This window comes from Meleagris gallopavo, chromosome 1 (genome assembly GCF_905368555.1).
Source record: "Meleagris gallopavo chromosome 1, MGAL_WU_HG_1.1, whole genome shotgun sequence".
Classification (NCBI taxonomy): domain Eukaryota; kingdom Metazoa; phylum Chordata; class Aves; order Galliformes; family Phasianidae; genus Meleagris; species Meleagris gallopavo.
Genome location: NC_139404.1, coordinates 65207623 through 65229613, shown reverse-complemented (window position 1 = coordinate 65229613; position 21991 = coordinate 65207623). Strand labels below are relative to the sequence as shown.

At 43.1% G+C, this 21991-nt stretch overlaps 2 protein-coding genes across 9 annotated transcripts in view; one reads left to right on the top strand and one right to left on the bottom strand.

The window, feature by feature from the left end:
• SOX5 (SRY-box transcription factor 5) overlaps positions 1 to 21991 on the bottom strand; it is a 639945-nt gene that overhangs the window by 333684 nt on the left and 284270 nt on the right. For all 8 annotated transcript variants that reach the window (XM_085231458.1, XM_085231481.1, XM_085231450.1 and 5 more), the window contains one exon: positions 6226 to 6386. The gene's annotated coding sequence lies outside the window, so the exon portion shown is untranslated. The remainder of the gene's footprint in view (positions 1 to 6225; positions 6387 to 21991) is intronic.
• LOC146545376 (uncharacterized) lies at positions 17 to 1078 on the top strand. Its single transcript, XM_085216832.1, has one exon. The coding sequence runs from the start codon at positions 17 to 19 to the stop codon at positions 1076 to 1078; it is 1062 nt and encodes a 353-aa protein (XP_085072958.1).

Sequence of the window (21991 nt, the reverse complement as noted above, 5' to 3'; positions counted from 1 at the left end):
CCTCAGCGTGAAGACCATGGCAGCAGAGGAGGCGTGGACGTGTCCCATCTGCCGTGAGGTACGAAAGGACATTGCCTATGCAGCACCGTGCCGCCATGAATTCTGCCTCGGCTGCATCCTGCGGTGGGCCAAGCAGAAAGAGACCTGCCCGCTCTGCAGGAGAGTCATGGCAGTCGTTAAGGTTGCTGAGTGGGACAATGACAACGACCTGGACTTCATCATCTGTCCCCCAGCACCACCAGTTCCTGCCTGCTTCCAGGCAGGCATTGCTCATATGTACAGCGCCCACAGCCATGCACCGTCTCCTCCACCCTTTCTGCTGCTGCCGGAGGAGCAGGAGGCTGTGGAGGCAGAGGAGAGGCCTATGGTGGGCGGTCTCCTGATGGAGGTCTGGGCAGCCCTGTTCAGGCAGCACCAAGAGATGCTTGACCCTGTGCTGCCATGGCTGCGCCAGGAGCTGCGAAACATCTTTGGGACACAGTGGCGGGAGGCAATGGCAACAGAGAGCTTCATCCTGAACGCCCTGTGTCACATCGGGCTGGACAGAGAGGCCCTGATCCAGCAGCTGCGGCCTGCCCTGGGGGACAGAGCGGTGACGCTCATCCAGGGCCTTGTGAACGCCCTCGTGAGCCAGTGGGGCGAGGAGGCCCACGGGCAGCGGGGCCTCCAGGGCGTCCACGTTTCCGGAGGGCAGGAGGAGGGCCCTGCAGCCAGGGGGCAAGAGGACAGCATGGTGGCCGCCCCTGGCCCCGCAGCCTCCCCACCAGGGACCGTAACATCAAGGTCTGGACCCAACGGCAGCACTGAAAATCTCATCAGAGAGGAGCAGCCCAGCACATCACAGGCTGTCCTCCATGGGGATCTCAGTCACACCCCTGCTGTGCACGTGCTCACAGAACACCAGGAGCCCCACGAGGAGACGGAGCAGGTGGCAGCAGAAGATCCCTCTGCCGAGGGTAGCAGTCCCTCCACTCCTGGCCATTCGCCTGCGAGGGCCCGGCGGCCCCGTAAGAGGAGGGCTGGCAGTGACCCGGACCCACAGCAGCCCTGCAAGAAGCCACCCCCTCGGAAGCACTAGCAGGGATTTCACTTCTTTTTAATCAAAAAAATAAAGTGAGAAAAAAAAAAAAAGATGACACAGAGCCTCAAGATTTTACGGGTTGGAAGGGACCTCTACAGAGATCATCACGTTCAATCCCACCCTTGTCCGAAAACAGGTTTCCCACTGTAGGTTTCCCTGAAAGATGTCCAAGCAAACTCTGAATATCTCCAGGGAAGGAGACATCACTCCCCACAGCCTCTCTGGATAGCCTCTTCCATTGCTCTGTAACCCACACATTAAAAAGTTTTCCTCGTGTTCAGATGGAACGTCCCACGTTCCATTTTGTGCCCATTGCCCCTTGTTCTCTCACTGGGAACCACTGAATGAAGACTGGCCACACCCACTTGACTCTCTTCCATTGTGTATTTATAAGCAGCAATAAGATTGCCCCTCAGTCCTCTCAGTGCTGAGGAGTCCCAGGTCTCTTATCCTTTCCTCATGTGAGCCATGCTCCATGTGCAGACATATGAACGCAAAGTGCAGCCCCCCGTGTGCAGACACATGAATGCTGTGCTGCTGGGCGGAGTGCTGTGGTGGCACAAGGACTGCAGTGACATCACTGAGCAACAGGCTGTGATGCCACCGAGCTTTGGGCGCTGGCAGGGCCTGGCCCGGTCACTCTCGTGCCTGGACTCCTGCCGAGCGAGTGTGTGCGGCTTGGAGGTGGAGCGAGGATTTTACTTGTGTGTTGGGCTGTGCTTTGGGGACTGCTGGCAGCTGCTCTCAGTGCCCATCCCTACAGCCATCACCTGTAATCCCCTGGCCTGCCTGGCTCAGGCAGCAGGGGCCCCACGAGGTGCACGTGCAGCAGCACAGGTGAGCTGGGTGGGGAGACATGGTAATGAAGTAACCAAAGGGATGGAGAGAGCTGCCACGGCCAGGGGTGCAGTCTGTCTCTGTGAGGGCGTGGGGCATGGGGCAGCAGAGGAGTGGGTCTGGGAGGATATACTACTGAGGGACCCAGAGGACGTTCCTATTGGATATCAAGAAAAACTTAGAAAGAGCACCCTCCCCGTAAGCATTAGGAGGGATTGCATTTAAATGGCTTGGTTTTGCTTAGGAGGTGCTTAGAATAGATTAATGATGAACACCCTCCTCTAGAAGAACAAGGAAAATGTACCCATTCTAATTACCGCTGTCATTAGATGGGTATATTTAGATTGGGCAGTGGATTTTAAGATCTTAAATGAAGCACTCACATGAAACGCATGTGTACCTCTTCACCCTGAAACCCTTTGAAAGTGTAATGCGACAGGTTTAAATCAACTGTAGTGAATTTTCAGATAACAGTTAAAAAAAAGAAGCATGCAGATATAAGACAAAAAACAGCCAAAGTAGGTATCAGTTCTGGAATTGCATCTGCTAAACAGACATACTCTGGTCTGCAGAGATTTCTAAGAAAAAAAGAGAAGAAGGTGGACAGATGTGAAGTATTCAATCTTTACATGGAAAGAAAAATAAAATAATAATAAATGATCGTTGGTCCAACTCTGATGTGTTTACTCATACTTAATACTATTCTCTCTGTGCAAAGTTCAATTCAATAGCAGTATTTGCAGAATGTTATTCAGCATGAAAACATCAAAACTAGTTCTGAAAAACAACTATGTGGAAGGTACTCGAATTGCCAGTAAGGAAGCCATACTCCAACAAATGCTGAGCATGCTCTTCTCCCATTGATTTCTCACTGTGCACAGGAGCTGGCAACCTAACAGAAGTAGCTGAAACAGGTTCAGGCAATACATACGAAAAGAGCAGGAAAGTCAAGAAAATGGCTTTCAACCTGTGAACCCAATTCAGTGTGAGTCCTGTGCCGACATGACTGAGGATGGAAAGTAGAGTTCTTCATGCTTCTCTGTGCCAAGTGCATGCCAAACCTATAGATGTGTATGTTTGGTTTTGTTTCCAAATAGTACATTTATTTCTATGAAAGTTTGAATAGATTGCCTGTTCATTTCAGGCTCATCTAAAAAAGTAAACTTGAGTCACAACTTACATTTCCAAACACAGAAAGAAGCTCTTACCTGGAGCATTTTTCTCCTTTGGAGCTTGTACTCTACTTTTGCCTAATTTATCTAGAGGCTTCTTCATTGCATTCTTAGAGAATCCTGCACAGAACAGGCACAGCACACTGAGAATTCAGACAGGCAAGAATTGCGCTGCTGCTCTGTGCATCCCATGCCAGAGTCAGAACAGCAGCTCTGTATCTGGGCAGCCTGCTATGATTATCACTGGCTTACCACACTACGCAGAAATATTAACTCTTCCACACAAGCACTGCCCCCAATCCAGCTCTCTGGATGGATGAAATAACTCAGAAATAGTTAGTTTCCCACGATCACTGTGCTCTATCTGATACTGCAGGCACAAGAACGCAAACTGAATATGGTATGTTCACCAATCGGAGATCTGGGACCTTAAACATTAACTTTTCTCCTTAACAGTCATATCCAATGTAATGCACCATAGGAAGCCAAAGCACTGGACCTGATCCTGCAGTGTAAATCCACTACTCCTTTCTACTCCATTTTCCCTCGCCACCTTTTTGTTTTTTTCGAATGGAACTATTTGTGCAAATAAACACGCTGAGCTTGAGCACCCACTGCAATTTCTTTTCCAGCATTCTCAGGGCTGGCACAGGCTGAGATAACTGAATCTAACTGAGATCACCTACACCATTCCCCTGCTATAGCACCTGAGCCTTTGTGGCCCTGAACTGCTCCAACAACGAAATTTTGCTAACAGCTTTTGAAACATGACTCAAACATCCTTCAGTGAGAACAAACTTGTGTGTGACACAACTGGCTTGCCTTTATTTTATTAGCATTATTACTGTTTGCTGCCTTTGGACAGCTTTGCATCTCTCAAGACATTTCTTTAGCATCTCTGATTGACTTCAATTTTCTTGCATTTTTTACCTTTGAAGCACTCGGAAACAGCAAGAAAACCTATGTAAACAAATGGGTTCAAACACGATACAAGCAAATCCACGCAGGAAACTCAAGTTTAATGATTTCACTCCTTTGCTTCTTCCCTTACGGCTCCACACGCTGCCCCCACCCCTTCGGCCCCCCTCCTCCCCCAGGGGAGATGGGAGGAATGGTATAAATCAATAACCAAAGGCTTCAATTTTACAAACCCTTTAAGCCATTAGAGCTCTGAGTCCTCGCTGCACCCGTTACAGCCTCCCCCACTCCGGTACACACAGACATACACACATAACACACATATAAAAGAAATACTCCCAGCTTGGCATTAACAATGTTCATTCAATGCTCTTTAGTTAAAGGAAGAAAACAATTAAGTGAAACCTTGAAGTAATCTCATTCTGCCTATTTAGCCTCTTCATCCCTCAATGTGTGGTTAGTAAGTGTTGCAATCAGGGGCTAAGGCCTGCTATCATTCGGCCTTAATTAAAAAAGACACAAGCAGTGGAGCTGTGAATTAGAAATGTAACAACGCACTACCCCTGATTAATTCGAGGCTCATGTTGGATTAATAACTCCAAACAAAGAACAAAAGGAAATTGTTATGCGAATTGCAGCCCTCCCAGGCCAGACAAAGGTCAAATCACAGGATTTCAATTTCATCCGGAGTCGCTTAATCAACTCCCTCGGAAGGAAGACCATATGCAGTCCTGAAAGCTACCCATTGTAGTCGTGTTGTCACTGGACCTGAGAGACGGCACAGAGATAATCCCAAGTATTCCTGATCTTTTCTCATTTTTGGCTGCATCTTTTTTTCTTTTCTTTCTCAGCTTCTTTTTTCCTTCTTTTATTTTATTTTTTTTCTTTTAATATAATAAAACGCCTTCATTAGGGCTAATGATTAAAGAATAAGGATGCTATCTGCCAAAAAAGCTGTTTTGTTGAATGCTGCACCAAGGAAGCGCCCTGGCTCCTGCTGCCCATGCAGCTGCAGAGGCAGCTCCCCATTTCCAGGGTGGGTCTTCTCCGACAGCAGAATCCATATAGTGCTATGTTTAAGCATCATGCACTTACAAGAAAAAGCACTTGAGGAAGGCAGGGGCAGAACAGGACACATTCTGTACACATTCACTGCACAGCCCACACCTCAATACAAAGTTCCTGAGGGTATGTCTACTGAGGAAGAAGAATATTACTGTCCTGAAGACCTACCTCTGAAACTGAGCTGCAGAGCATACAAGCACATACTGTCTTGTTCACTCCTGATAAAATGATGATTGGAGAAAAGGAGCCGTCAGTTTCAATGATCCAAAATACACTGTCCCTCCAGTGAGTATGTACTGAGTACATCCCTCACTCCCATTGAACATGACTTCTCAAGTAACCAGCATGGCAGGACTTTTTACATGGACTTCACAGTTCTTAACTCTGTAAAGGAACAAGGAAAGCCCAGATCTGCCTAGGAATCTGGCATATCATACCCAAGAGCAAATACGAAAGCTTTAGGAGACTGAAAAAGAGCAAGGAAGAAGCTTCAGTGTAAGGACCTTAAACATGGAGTTAATCGCAGCCCTCATTTCCTTCCTGAAGGGTTCTTCTCATCAGTCCAGAAAAATCATTTTGCCACACAGTTGTCTGCAGCTGACCCAGCCTGGATGGTGTGAGCAGTCTCTCACTTGGTCAAATCTCTCACAATATTTCAAAATTTTTGTTGTTTTTGTTTCTTTGTTTGTTTGTTTGTTTTTTGCCATAACAGCAACACAGTTCGGGACCAAATTTATTTTCTTCAGGAATAAGTTTCAGCAAGGGGCCAAGAACCAACAATAGTTACCACCTCCATGTAGGCCTTTTGTTTAGCTCATTTTTCTCCTGGAATGGAATTTCTCTTACATGGAAGTGACATCTCAGACACCGTTTTTCTCTTGGACATTTCAGATTCAACGTGAGTCAATTCAAAATCTTAAATTCTGGTCACAGATATTTATAATTACTATTGCAGGATTGCTGACAAACACACCATGGCTCTGTGACCTGATTTAGCTGACAGAGATACCTAAAGGTCTATCAAAACTACAAAAAAGACTGGTATTGGTAACTGGCACCACATTCCCAGTTTCAAAACCTGAAACTCTTGATGAATTCACACATTCTAATGCCTTGGGAAATGCATGCCCACACTCTATGGAAGTTTCTTACCTGTGTTAGGTGCTGGAATAAAATTCCAGATCACTTGATGAACTTAAATGAAGATCCTGTTTTGGCTTTCAGCTTGGGATCATCTCCACTCAATTCTGTCACAAACTGCCCTTGCTCCTCTTTCCAGGGGTCTGCTCACACGACTTCTGCCTCTGAATTAGCTGGTGAAAGGGAAGAAGTGATTTGTGAATTGCCCCAGTTCTGAAGCCTTTTCACACTCAGGAACATATGCCAGTTTTAAATGCCAACCCACTAAATGACTATTCAACTTCTCTGATGCTTTTCTTTTCAGTATCTGCTCACTTTTGCTTTACATATTGATTTCTTAGCATGCAATCAAAAATTAAGATGAAATGCCTACTGTCATGGAACATGGACTGTCATGGAAAACTCACATCCTCAGAAACACTTCTGCCTGTGCTATATTAAGTCATTAAATCTAAATTACAAATGCATATTCTGCTAGATGTAAATTCCTCAACCATTCCACCAGCTCTAAAATACAAGCATGATTTTTGAAATCTCTTAGTATTAGAGGCTCAGCAACAAATGATAGCACTAGCAGCTATTGCAGACACTTGCACTCTACTGTGCAAAAGTAAGTTTTAACTGTGCAAGTCCAAAACTTTAGCCCGATTACTAGCCTGTAGAAGAGGGAAATCTGTGCTTACATTCAAGAATTGAGAAGGCAATCTTTCCACTATTTCTGTTACAAGAATACAAGTTCAACTGAGCAGTTCTTCACCTCTTTGTCCAAAAGAGACATCATGCTCTCAAAGAAATCTTCCTGTACAATAAATTCTGAAGCAAAAGCTGTTATTACTTTTTGATGCAAAACAATAACTCATTGCCTATATGTAAGTGACAGCAGCTCGAGTATAGTTGAAGACTTCATGGTGCTTAACTTCACTGTAAAAATCTTCACTAGGAAGCACTCTTCAGCACCTTCTGGAAAATGGACTGTCCAATATTCATATTCATTCACATTACTGCTTTATGGCAAACAAATCTGGATTTCCATAAAGTCTAAAGGGACTTGCCATGCTGTTTTACATACAGCTTCAAATTCTTGAGTCAGTTAAACACAGAATCACAGACCTGTCTAGGTTGGAAAAGACTTTCAAGGTGACCAAGTCCAACCACCAACCCAAACTGCTGCGTCCATCACTAAAACGTGTTCCTCAGTGACACATCCACACATCTTTTAAATACCAGCAGGGATAGGGACCCCATCACTTCTGTAGGCAGCCCATTCCAATGCTTGACCACCCTCTCTGTGAACATATTCATCCTAACATCCAATCTAAACCTCTCCTGGTGCAACTTGAGACTATTAATGTAGAAGACCTTCAACATTAGCGTGCAAAACAGTAACTTTGAAGCTTTCAGTCTATTGGAGGAAAGACAGGTCATGCATTCTCAATGCACTCTAAATACAGAAAAAGAAAACTAACAATTTTTTCTCCAACAGTTAGTAAACTCTCTTGAATATTAGTGTCTAACTTCACAGATCTGACTCTCAGACCTGTGAGATTTACATCACTCTTCTCTGTATAAGACATGCACCTCTCACTTACTCAAATCATACTCCTCACCTGCCTCGGACTGCTGTGAATGAATTGGGAATAAAGGTGATACAAATGCTGGTGTGCAAATTAAGATCAACACTGCTCACTGTGGTGACCAAATACATCCACTGCCACTGTGATATAGAAAAGATACTTAAGACAGCTTTCTTCTGCCTTCCACAGAAGACGGCAGGTCAGGCAGCAACAGAGTCATCTTCGCCATCCCCAGCTTGAGCACCAGCAGTGAGCCAGCAGCTCCTGCAATTTACATTACATGGAAGTCAGATATGAATATGCTGAGGAAGACAAGGAGGAGAACTGATTTCTCTGGTTGAAGACCAACTAGCCACTACCACCAAGTTTGGCATAGGTGGATCCTGAAATCAAACACTGCCTATCTTCAGAGTTCTTGCTGCTGAGAAGAAAAGTGTCCAAACAACTCTTGGCTGGGGGCAGGTGCAGCCTGAAATCTTCCCCAGACCACTTCCAATAGATTTCCAGTTCTTAACACAACTCCTCTGACCAACTCCAGTACATTTTTAGTTCCCTGAGGCATTTGGGAAGACAAGGTGAGCCCCAGCTGAGCTATGCTTAGAGCCCAGTAGACTGACTTGCATTTCTGTACAATCCTCCAAAATCACAGATGGTTTAAGAGGTCATCCCTTTCTCTTCCCTCAGTTAACTTGAAAGGCACAAAAGGACATGATTTTTTTAAGTCCCAAAGCATCAACAACAGGAAAAACTGTCTGCCCTCAGACAATTTGGTGTGCTCTCTTCAGTAGCCATCTCAAAGCTGTGTGGCTGTTTCTTTAAGATTTAAAGATTTATCTGATTTTACTTGACATTTTTTTCCAGTCTTTCCCTTTCACTTAGAAGCTGCCTCTTTCTCTCCCCTTCCACTCAAACAACCCACCAGCGAGAAACACTCCTCCCCTGCAGCTCCTACTGAATGTGCAATAGATTTCATATATCTCTAACTTCACTGACCCTTCATCTCTTTTCAAATCACAGATAAGAAGCAACATTTTTTTATCTTGCTAAGACCTGGAAACCCTGTTCACAATACAATATTTCCTACTTCTGCAAAGCATTCTAAGGGTCTGTATGAAAAAATGTCCAAATATTCCTCCAAACTCCAAGGAACAATTAGAACTCTGGTTTTCCAGCGGACAGTTCTCCAGACCTTACTGTAAGCAAGCAGTTGTGTCAAAAAATCAAACATGATGGGAAATGCAGAAAAATTGGAAGTGTCAAAGCCATTTGTCTCCCTCCAAAGCGCTCGACCCAACCCAAACAACCACAGATAACGCAGGTTCTTCTATTCACCTTACCAAAATGCCACTCAGGCTAGAGACATGAGAACATTGCTAATTACGTTTTACTTCTGAATGCTTTTCAAAAAACGTTCAACTTCATAAAGTAGTTAAACATACAAAATTAGACACAGTGATATCAATATGAAAATGTACTGTACAAGTAGTGCAGGCAAACATCTGTCCATGTGTAATAAAACTGCACAAGAAATATATCCAGTCTAAATACACTAGAAGTTACTTAAACAGAAGCCCAAACAACTGCTAAGATAACCACATGGATTTATGTACTTTCAGCTCACATGGAAAACCTCGTGTAATATCTGATGTCTTTGGTAGTTAGAGTACTGGCTGGTTGTTTTTTGTTTGTTTGCTTGTTTTTTAAAGGAAAGTGATTCGGTTTAGCGTGTAGCAAAAGCTTAAAAAGTTGAAATGCAACAAAACAAAAACAAAACAAAAAAATCAAGAAAGAACTATAGTTTTGACAAAATTTTCCTGACAGCTCAGATGCAAACAGAAGTCAGAGCAGATAGAGGCTGAGCCTCCGAACTGAGCAGAACAGAAATGTAACATGTTTCTACCATACCACCATTAGCTCCTGGAGTCTTCTGGCCTCCTGAGAATTCTCACAGTTCCTTTGAAACGTACAGTTTTCATTTCAAGATGTAAAAATATTTCATAAAACATTTTGTTTCATTTTAGGCTGGTTTAAACGTAACTACTGGGATTGCCAATTACTGTAATTTGGAAACATAGTAAAGTTTTTCTTTTACGGTCATTATAAATAACTTTCTTGTAAAAGAATCTATACTACTTTCATAAGGTGATCAGAACTCTCTGTTACAATGATAAGAAATTACACAAATGAGTAAAGCAACGAGTCTACTAATGTTTCTTAAGAAGTAAGAGCCTGGAAAAAGGCTCCAGAGCTGGAAACAATGGGATCCTGCATAGCTTTATGTCACCTTTGCCTTTTTTTTTCTCTTGTGATATCTGTCTCCTTTGCTTTGATGCATTTGATTGAAAGGTATTGTGTAAGTGACTCACGTTTGCACATCTCAGAAACATTAGCACCAACAAAAGACAAAACATACAATTTGGTATATTCGCTTGCTGACTAAACACTTTTTCTTATATCTTTCTCTGCTTGCAGGGTAAATTGTTAGTTTCAAAGCTGAGTGACTGCTTCAGTAAGTTGGTAGCAGATTATTGGTACAGTGTGATAATTAAGGGATCTTAGTTCTTAAACAATGCTGATAAAACATAAATCCCTCTCTCTTTTTTCTGGATTACCTTTAGAACTGAAATCAGAGAACACTAAATGAATAATAATTTGTACCTTCTGTGAATGATAGAAGATTGAATCAAATTTTAACTAGACTCTATTTGTAAATCCCTGAGGATGACATAATTACTATTCAACACATACCTTAATTAGCTGTACACATCTATTTCACAGTATTTAACAGGTTTAAAACAGCTTTTATTGTCTGCTGAATGGATGTTCCTTTCTTATAAAAATGAAAATAATCCTGAATTTCCTAAACTGTAAGAAATTTGGCTACAAAGGGCAAGAAATGAACTGCAAATTGCTGTCAATTGGTTATTTTTATTTTTCTTTAAACAGTATTAGTTGATAATGCACCGACATGCTGCTGCTGCTTTTTTTCCATTTAATGAAGAAGATCATAGCTACACTGTCTGGTGAAACAAAATTCTACTCAAACACTCAAACTTTTGCACAGAACTTTGAATACAAGCCAATTTGGGACAGAATTTCTTTTTTCTCTTTCCGTTTTGGGTAACAGTACGTTATCTCTAGAAAGCTATACAGTGAGTGATCCTACATCATTTCCATTCCCTTGTGAATCAGAAACATGCTAATATTTGGCAAGCTGTACTTTCAGATGAAATTGAAGAATTAGCATTTGTGATCTCAGTTCACATTTTGGGCAAGATTGGGTGATTGTTCAGCATGCAGAGGCTGTTCTTAAAACCAGTGGGCTCCACAGGGCAGCTCAGGTGCTGCAGGTTGCTTTAGCCAAGGCTGAGTGCCTAAGCCATGAGCTGAGGCTTACTGCTGAATCTCAAGCACATTTCTGAAAACATTATGCTGCTTAATTTTGCTGACAACAAAGGCAAATGACATCAACAATGATTATGTGCAGAAACACATATGTGGTATGTTTTTGTTATTTGCTTAAACTGCCCCAAGTGAGATTAAAACATTTACTTAAGTACTTACTTCATGCTTTATATCATTTGCTTTCTGTTCTCCTCAAAACTTTAAGGAAGAGATTTTTGGCATTTAACCATAACTCACTGTTCCTGGGGCTGAATCAAAATGAAGGCACTTGGCACGTGGGGAGGTGATAGAGGTTGAGCCCAGTGCTGGGAGGAGGCAGGGTTGGAAGTGCTTCACTCTGTCACCCAGCCCGGGTTTTCCTTTTGGGTTCAGCTGAGATCAGAGGGAAGCCAGGACCAAGCAAGGGCACCGCCCCAGCCTGGGACCAGAGAGCACTGGGAAAGGGCAAGACTCTGTGTCCTGCATGATGCACACAGTTCTAGGATAGGACAAAATAAAATACTTGAGGAGAAGATGGATAGTCTGAAAAATATATTTAGTACCACTAATTCCAACCACACAGAAGTTATCAGTGTAGTGAAGTCAAAGGATTTGACGCAGTGATGTTTAGAAACAAACAACCCTAAAATATACAGATATCTTCTGATGCATTTAAGACCCTTTTGTTTTAACTTTCTCTTACTTCTTTAGGGTGCCCTCACGTTATTTTCAAGTTTTCTTTGCAATTCATTGGAGTAAAAACTCACTTCTATGCAAGAGGAGATCAAGACTCTTAGACATGTATGTATTCTCAGAATGGGGCTTTAAAAGACATTACATATTGCAAGATTGCATGATAAATTTGTAGACGTGGTGTTGGGAAATTAATCTATTTCACCACGGAAACAGAACTGAATCAAACAAAATTAAAAATAATTTTTGTCATCAATAATGCCTCTTATTTTGTAGTTGTTTCTTCTCACGTATATGATAAAAGTGCAAACATCTCAACCACTAAAAATTAAAAAGAGTCACTCTTACAGCAAATTGACCCTGTATCCTTCTCAGCAGACCTAAGGTTGTAGAAGACAAAAAAAAAAAATAAAAAAAAAAAATGGGGAAGTATTCACATCACAATGTTTATCCCCTACCAACACTTTCCTTTACACCTAAGAAAAAAGCAGGAGCCTAGCCTCCTCTCTGATCTCAACTGTAGCTGAGAAGAAACGAACAGTTGCATCCCAAACCTTTACTGTCAGAGCCAACACCTGCACATCCACTGTAAGAGCTGGAAACTCACTGGAATTTGGCACAGACTGAGAGCTGTGCTCTCCCTCCCCCTCTTCCCCCCACTGCGGCACCCACAGAAATAGGTGGCAATCTTCATGCCAGCATGGATCCCAAGCAGCTCATGAGCTCCCCTGAACACACCCGTTGGGAGGGGACAAGGACAAGCATCGTGTTGCTGTGCTGCCTACCTATCTGCAAGTCATTACTCTGGCAAACAGAAAAGCTATTTGTAGTCTCCCCAGTAAACTTGCTTTTCTGCATTTTCCTAACACTACAGCGAACCTTCCCGGCCTGTCATTTCAGTCATGTGTCTTGCACTGGTGAAACTGCAAATCACGGAGACCAAAAGCTTTGCCATACGTAATTGCTGCGTACCATTAGACTGGAGCTGGCTACTCTCTAATTATACAGAGTACTGTTGATATGCATATCGAAAATAAATCATATTGATTGCTTATGTATCATGCCGGAAAGAAAAGTAGCTTGAGCTCAGTTGGCTACCCAGGAGAAACTACAGGAGAGCAAAGAAGGATTTACAATTCTTTTCCGCTTAAATGACATCATCTGTGTGGCAGCATGCATTTTGATGGAGTACATTATAGAAGAATACTGTGAGGGCAAAGAAAAAAGCATGCTAGGAGATCCAGGCAGCAAAATCATGCTATTCTGAGCATCATAAAAAGGATGGCAGTGCTACTTCATGTGGATTACCCGCTACTTCTGGTCCCTAACTGAATCCTACTGCTGTACAATACTCAAGCCAAATTATTTATTATTTGCATTATATGTTATTTGCATTGCAGTATCCCCAGTAAGGCCTCCAGGAAATCCCGTAGGAATATTTTCATGTTTGGCTGATTAGTTTTGCATCTGCATAAAAATATTTGCCTTCTTGCCTGAAACCTTGACTTCATCATGGAAATGCACAAAAAGCAGGAAGCAAAACTGATCATTCTGCTTTCCATTTCCAAGTTAATAGAATGCTTAAATAATTAACTTATAATAATTAAAGATGAAGCTAATAACATGAAGAAAGTCTGAAAGTTACATTTAGTGTGTCATATTTCTGAAAGCACTAAGTTCTACTAAAGCCCAGAGTAGCTGAAAAGCCATTGCCTTGAGAGCACAAGCACCTGAGCCAGAGAGCCATTTACAATTCTGCTTAATATCTCTGTGGTATATGTTAAAAGAAAAATCAACGACAATGATATCTATTGTGTACTGCTGTGATTTTACCACGTGTGCAGTAGTACATACATGTGATACGCGCTCTGTGGGTAACAGTTGAAAAAAAATGTGTTGATTTCTCCAGAAGAACTTAATAAAAATATCCAACATGCAGTGTTGTTTTTTCTAATAGAAGATTATTGTAAGTGGAGATACTGTCTCTGCATACTGCATGTTGGCACAACCGCAATTCATTCTTTCGTAAATAATGTGGTATCTTTATAGAAATTGCAAATATGGCACTTACTTTTATTAATGAAAACAATGGATGGAATAACAGCACAATTAGGATGGTAAATAGGTTAATTTTATTAAAGTTTTCATGGGGCATACCTGGCAGTTTATTAAGCTATTGTTGGGAAACCGTACACTCAATGACTCTGCATATGTTAGTTATCTTTATCTGACCAATTTCAACAAGGTGAAGGAGACTAAGAGTAATTAAGCTTTATTATTTCCCTTGGGGGAACCTGAAAGATAGATTCCTGGACTCTGATGAATTTAAACCTGGAAAAACAAGATCACTGGATGAAGAAGTCGTTCACACATGCAAGAAAGAATGGAATAGATTAACTCTTACCACTCATTTGTTTTGGTGAGCTTGAGCTGACAGGCATTACCTTATTCTGAAAAAAATTATGAGGGTTGCTCCAAGAGTACCGCCTCCTGTTTCATTATGTTGGCCCACAATGTCAGATGTTTGTCAGGACCCTTTAGACCAATATGTGGCTGAAGATGAGTTTCCTGGATTGCATCATTAGTGGTGACGAGACCTGGTGTCACCACTAGAAGTCAGAGACAAAACAGCAGTTGATGGAGTGGCAACATTTGAATTCCAAATCAAAGAAAAAGTTTGAGATGAAGTCTTCACTGGTTAAAGTGATGTGCACTGTCTTTTGGGACAGGAAAGGATTTCCTGGAATCTGGACAAACCATCCACTCTGACCACTACATTGTGACACTGATTGAGCTGAAGTCTCAAACTAACAGTGTCATGCTAGGGAAGAGGACAACCTTTCTCTTGCAACATGATAACACCAGGTCCCATACCAGGAAGACCATGGAGCACACTGACAATTTTGGATGGATTGTCCTACCATACCCACTCCATAGTCCAGATTTGGTGCCTTCTGACTTCTGACTTCTGTTTGGGCTGATGGAAGATGGACTGTGTGGGCAACATCCTCCTAGTAATGGTGCCATCATAGCAGCTGTGAAACAGTGGGTTACTCATATCAGTGCAGATTTTTAGGAGTGCAATATGCAGGCTCTTGTTCATTGCTGGCAAAAATGCTTAGCTAATGGTGGTGACTATGCCTCAAAGTAGTGTTTTGTAGCTGAGAATTTATCGAACAGTGTTATTGTAGTCTTTGTATCTGTTGTAGTTTCCATAGAAATAAGTAGGAGGCATTACTTTTGGTGCGACCTACACAGAAAGCTGTGGTTGGGAGCTGCCATTCAGAAAAAGTGAATGGAATATCCGGGATCTGCTAGGCAGAATATATCTGGAAAAAATCTGATCCAAAGTCCCAAAGTACAGAACATTTGTGCCATAACTAACTTGCATTCATTCAAACCTTTTTCTGTGCTTTGTGCTTAGATTAGGTTGTGCACAGAACCTATTTTCTGTTTATGCAACATCTGCTCTGCTTTGAGATTGTGAGCAAGAACATTTCCAGGCTCCAAAGCAGGAAGGGATTACAAACCAGCAAACTGAGCTGGATAAAACAAGGATGGGCCCACAAGATTTAGGTTCGACTGAGATTATTTAAGATTCAAAAAATGTCTTCATTTCACTCTAACGTAAGTAATTTTCCACGTTTATACCTCCTTGCAGTTTCGAGGAGGAAGGGAAACAGTGCTTAATTAGTAGAAAGAAGTTCATCTAGTGCTGTTCTCTCACATGACCAGAGTAATAAATCTTGTGCATATCATGTGTAGTGCCATAATTAAACCTTCGGTCCTGATTATTTGGAACTCAAAGAATCATCAGTGCCTTGTCATCCAAATGCTGCAAAGCTCCCTTGTCACTGAGATGAAGAGGGGAGTCCTGAGAGAAAGAGGCCATCCAAGCACATACATGGACAGTATGGAAAACTACTTCCTTATGGGAAGGCTTTAGAAGCAGGGGAGAGAGGCTGCTGCAGAACAGGGAGAAGGTAGGAAGGGCTGCACAGGATTCCTCATCCCATGCTCCCTTGGAGCTTACCATGAAGTGAGGAGGAGGAGGAAGGGGAGCTCTTCTTCTAGGGAGGAATGAGCAACATTTGTAGTAACATCTGCAGTAAAATTAACACTGTTTCCCATGAAAATCAGCTGTGTGGGTCACAAGACCATGATCTGGTCTGCAGCAGTAACAGTCACTATGTGTAGGAGATGGGTTTTGAGGGGGAGGATGGGGGGTAGTGTTCTTTTCATAACAATAGATAGGAGATTAGAAGTCTGACTACAGTGACAACCTCAGGGCCCACCAACAGGACCACAGAGCTCTTCTCTTCCTTCTGGACTCAGCTTCACTGTCCACAACTTGCACTCACTGCACAATGAGCATGAACTGAAAGTTCAACAGCCCCATCAGCACTCGGGGAGCCCAGCTAACCCACCAAGAAACCCAACTCAAATTCAGAGCTGTCCAGAAAGGTAGTGGTTTACCAGCTTGGTTATTTCAGCTGGGCTCAGCAGAATAAAAATTCACCGATAGTCTGAAATTAAATAAATAAATAAATAAAAATTTTAAATCCCTCTTTACTTGGCCGTGATTGAGGGTTTTTTCCTTCCTTGAAGGAGGCTGCAAGACAAGGAATGCCATTCAGCTAACAGGGTCTGGCTGCATCAAAAAGCAGCCAGGATTTCTCCCTCTTGCTATTCTTCCCCTCCCCAACACAATAGACCCGAAAACAAAAGGCAGATTATTAGGTTTAAGTGTGTAGCCCATTCTCCACATAACCCTTCCCCCCTACTCCCACCCTTCTTCGGCACATCTGGTAACCATGTGTGGCAAGTGCTAATGAAGACTTTCCTGAGCGAGCTACAATTAGTTCCGACTGCTGTTCGCCTCTCCCGGCTGTACTGAGGATAAAAAAACAAACCAAAACAAAATCTTCCCTTCACTGTTACTGAAACCTCCCCCTGCCCCTGGGATTCCCCCTCCTCATCGTGCTGCTGAAATTAAAACAAAAAAGTGTAAGCAAATACTTTAAGGCTCTCTTCCGCCTGATTTTTTTTTTTTTAAATCAGCATTTTATTCATTTTGATTGAACACGACAGGCAGGCAAGAGTGTTCCTATGATCCTGTCTACAATAGAGAATTGTTAAACAGATGTCCATTTTTTTTTTTTTTTCCTTCCAGCCTGGCAATATTACACACATAGCAGTTTTATCTGCTTGAGCAGATCAAATTTGTGTGTGTGTGTGCGTGCGTGCGCGCTGCCATTTGGAGTGATTAGAATAAGCCGCACAGAGGCAAGACGCGTTGTGTACAATTAAGCCCATCTTTAGACCACAAATTTCTGTTTACTCTCAGTCTCTTCTCCTCTCCCCAATCAAGCTCCTAATAGAGCTGTTTCAAGTTTCAACAAGGACCATATTAACTGCTGGTCTCCACATGAAACAGAATGCTAAACCCCAGCCTCTCTCGAAGATCTGAGCACGAGCCTCCCAATCCTGCTTTACATTTCTCTCTGAAACCGCTGTGGCCCTCACCTTCCAAACTCCTAATGATTCCCCGAGCAGACAGTCTCGGCACAACGCAGCGTTTCACAGTGTGAGGCTTCACATGTTCTTTGTCGTTTCTCCCGGCTATGTCACGCTTCGTGATTGCCGCTGACCAGCCCCTGCTCGAAAGTATGTTCCCACTAAACAAACAATCTGGATAATTATTGTAGAAGTGATGATATCTGCATACATCATATTTGAATTATACCTTATTCACATAAAAATTGGGTATGACCCTCCTACGCCTTTTGAACAGTGCTGCATATTGAAATGCAAAAAACTAAGTTCCAAAAGCAGAACAAAAGCAAAACTGATTCTCTAAAGGAGTTATTCTCTTAAAATATACACGTATCTACTTGCCAAATGATTTCTCCGAGAAGATGATAGGCTGGAGTAATGCAGGGAGGGAGGAACAAAAGGGGTTTTAATCATGGTTCGGATTAAAGAGTTGTATAACAATTGCTCTCCCTCCAGGCATATATACTGTACACGCTCACTGTAAATGATCAGCATTTAAAGAAACAAAGTGCACCAGGCAGCACTTAATGTAAAGACAGCTGCATATATATTAACACTTTATTCATCAAAAGACACTGTGCATCTTGCTCAGCCTCAATAGGAGAAAACGGCACACACAGCACTGACAGCCAAAGCCAGGCAGGAATGCGACTTCTTCCCTACCCCCCTTTTGAAGCACATAAACCTTCCCATGCCAAAAAAAAAAAAAAAAAAAAAGAAGAAGAAGAAGAAAATGCGAGGCTCTTTCCCATTTGTCTGCCTCTTAATTTTGATGGTCTCTTTTTGGACAAAAATATCACTTCATCTCCATACAGTCTTGTTTTCATCCACACCAAGCAGGGAGCAGAGCAAAGCTGTTGCACTCCTAACAATATTTTTCTACAAAACATAAATTTTGCACTTTGAAAAAAGGCTAATTTTACTGGTAATGAATCCCAGTAATAACTTAATGAGTCACTGCAGTCCACACTTTAAGGAGGAGCTGGTGCTAATGCGTGAATAATTATTGACACAATTAAGTGCCCAACACCGGGCCTGTTAAACTGCTTCTGGCACGTGAGGGCTCCTTAATGGTCCCACGGCATTGTACCACGGCCCTGAAAGGTTTTAAAGTGCAGAGAGCTCCCCTCTGCTACTGCAAGGGATACTTGGACCTAAAATCAGCTCAGCGCCAGATAACATTGAATTGCCGGGGATTTATATCCTATGTGGGGCTTTGCCCTGTTGCCGAGCTGAATAATTAGCTATTTACAGATTCGGTAAACAGAAAGCTCACCCTTTGACCTGCCTTGGTGTAGACTGTCTGGTTCGTAACCCTGCGAGGGACTTCCGCCTGCCTAATGGGCTCTTTGTGAGCTGCTGCTGCTGCCGTAAATCAGGCAGCTCTGGAGTGTGGGACGGGACCGACCCTGCACAGGGACTCAGTCTTTAGCTCCGTGTCTTGGGCTCACCTACAAAAAAATAAAGTTTAAAAAAGAGCACTGGTACCGAATTAAAAAAAGATAGTTGCAGAGTGAAGAAGTGCTTCCAAGCAATTTTGTTGCACCGCATACCCTCCTAGACACGCTGCCTGGAGCTCATCGTGATCACACAGCTCCTTTGCAGGATGAGAAGGCTTCTCCCTTCCTCTATTTGACATCATGTGCGAACGTACAGATGTCCTAATTAAGCACAAACAAAATCTTGGACCCTGCCACACATTCCAGCCTTATCTCTGACAAGTTCAGCAGAATCACAGGAGATACCGGCAAGGCAACATTATCACTAAAATGGCCATAAAACAGTCACCTCTCACGAATAACTTTACTGTTTCACAAGAGGGGCATTCACATCCTCGGAATGGACGGAGCTGTCTCTTTAAACGGGAACACCGTGCCAAGACGCCTCATCAGTTAGCTTGAGAAACACATGCACACACGCAAAAACCGACCTTTTTTCTGTCATTCTGAACTCCCACTGACCTTCCCCATGCGATTCCAACATGTGCACAGGTCAATTAGATAGATGGACAGATAGACAGATGGGCAAACTGACAGAGCGATCATAATATTTTATGTTAAATTCTACACAACCCAAGTCCTGAATCTACAGTGTTATCACTGAAGGAGTCCCCAGCCCAGGGTTAATAGCAGTGTGCTCAAACATGTAACTCCCTGGTTGTATGCTGGCTTCAAGGCAGCTATCATCCCTGCACAGGGAGAAAAGAACAACTCCTCCTGATATCATAACCTTGCCAGTCCTTCAAACACAGAGACACCATTAATGGGAGAGCAAGGCACCAAGAAAAATGGCAAGGAAGTTCACAATTAAGTGTGTTATAACCTAATTCTGTATAACTATCTTGTGAAAAGTCTTTCACGGGGCAAACAGCCAGCTAGTAACTAAAGCACGTGAGTTTCCAGATCTACTGTAGTGGCTGCTGGTGGGACACTGCAGCATGAGGACAGGCAGACACACAGCCTGGACAGACAATGGAGAAGTCTCTCTCCTGCCTCAGTGTTCCTGCCTGGCCCTAGCAAACCACTTGATTGCTCATCCAAATAAAGATACTAACTTCCGTGCAGAACATTGTAGGCACTTGTTCAGCTTAAATCCATGTGTTGTACTGCATATAACAAACAAGAACAGAACAAACAGGCTGACAGGAAAAACACATATTCTGAATTAGAAACCCCCCAAAAACTCAATCTAACACGAGAAGATTTGGAAGGGTGATATTTCTATTAAAAATATATGGCTTTACTTGTTTCTGAGTTTGCTCAGCCCAGAGCAGAGGAGCTGAGGGGAGGCCTGATGACGGCTGCAGCTCCACACAGGGAGCAGAGGGACAGCGCTGTGCTCTGCTCTGTGTGACAGCGACAGGGCCCGAGGGAACGGCATGGAGCTGTGTCAGGGGAGGGGCAGCTGGGGGTTAGGGACAGGGGCTGCACCACAGGGCGGTGGGCATGGAACGGGCTGCCCAGAGCAGTGGGCACGGCCCCAAGTGCCGGAGTTCAAGGGGTATTTGGACAGTCCTATGTAGAGCTGGGGGTTGGACTCGATGATCCCTGTGAATACCTGTGAATATTCAATGGTTCTGTGAGTCTATGTTTCCTGACAGGCCAGGGTTCAGTTTCCTGCAATCTGGAGCACAGCTACAGGTTGACCTTGGCCTAGGCAACAACACATTCCTACCGGTTCCAGAGTTCCCACACACCAAGGCTCTACCTGAACTGCCAGAAATCCATTTGATCTGGGAAGATTTCCAGCACATACAGTAAGCTTCTTGAAGTGCATAGGAAAGAAATCAAGATTTACAGAGGAGGTATAGGAGAGAATAAGTTGGGCCCTGCACCATCTTAGTACTTCTTGCACCCACCACGAGAGGAGCAGCCTCCTCAGCTCTACATCAAGTAGGCATTTCTCCACAACGTGGGATAACAACCAGGAAAGAGGCTCCTGTTCCCCAAAACTAAGGAGCCAGGACCTACAAGTCTGGGTTTTATAGACACCAAATTCCTTCCAAGGATTTACTGTTTATTTAGCCTTGCTTGTAAATGCACTAAGTAGGAAATAAGTTTCAGCACCTCCAGTACATGTTCAGGAGAAGGGCACAAATTGTCTTCCCACCAAAAGAGGTACTACAGTGCACTGAACATTTACAATATGATGCATCTTCAAATGTATTCCTGCTTCTCCAAATAAGAGCCACATGAGTTATTTGAGGAAAAAAACTCAGAGTTTTTGTTCAAAGGTAAGAAGTTACTCAGTAGCAAAGCTGCAGGGAGATTTGTCATTTGGCAATCAATGAGCTACCAAGGTGAGCTTCACTCCTAGCTAAATCATGCAGCATAATGGCACCAGATCCTTCATAAATGGCTCTTGACCTCTTGCCTTAACTTACAGCAGAAGACAGCTGCTCTAATGAGAGCAATCCTGCAAAGCAAGCTTGGAAGAGTGTGTGTATCAATACTAGAGCAGGATTTCATCACTGCTCTGCTGAGCTGCCTGCTGCCAGACCCAGCCCTATGCAGCTTCCAGGTCACCCTTTCTTTTCGGTAACAAATCAAATGTGCAACAAAATATTGCCACATCTCATGAGTATATTGACACAATTGGGACTTCAACCCCAATTTTGCTTTGTGTTTTTCAAATGGCTTTATTTATCTTCAGATAAAGCACGTGTACTTTACCGATACACTTAAAGCCTGATGGACCAGTCGTGTCAGAGAAGTGGAGTCAGTGAGTATACTGGGCAGTGGGTCGTGCGAGGACGGGTCCTGAGTTGTGGGCCTGTGGCTCGGCTTCAGCAGGAGCCAGAGTACTCTAAGACACTTGCCAACTTAGACCCCCCCAAAAAAGAGATGATGAATTTTTTATTACTTGCAGCACTAAATGAATGTTTTAAGTCAGCTAGCGAGAAAACTGCAGGGAAAATGAATCAAACTTTCAGCTGTTTGGTCATAGGTTTTTATAATGTGAAATAGAAAAAAACAGACATTGTGTTTGCATGCTATTTCTGGGCCTTTTAAGCTGTAACAGCATGAGTGGTATTTGCATCAGGAGTTACCATATATCATTGCAAGCAACAT

Coding starts and splice junctions, on each gene's coding strand:
- LOC146545376 (XM_085216832.1), top strand. CDS start 17: ATGGCAGCAGAGGAGGCGTGGACGTGTCCCATCTGCCGTGAGGTACGA.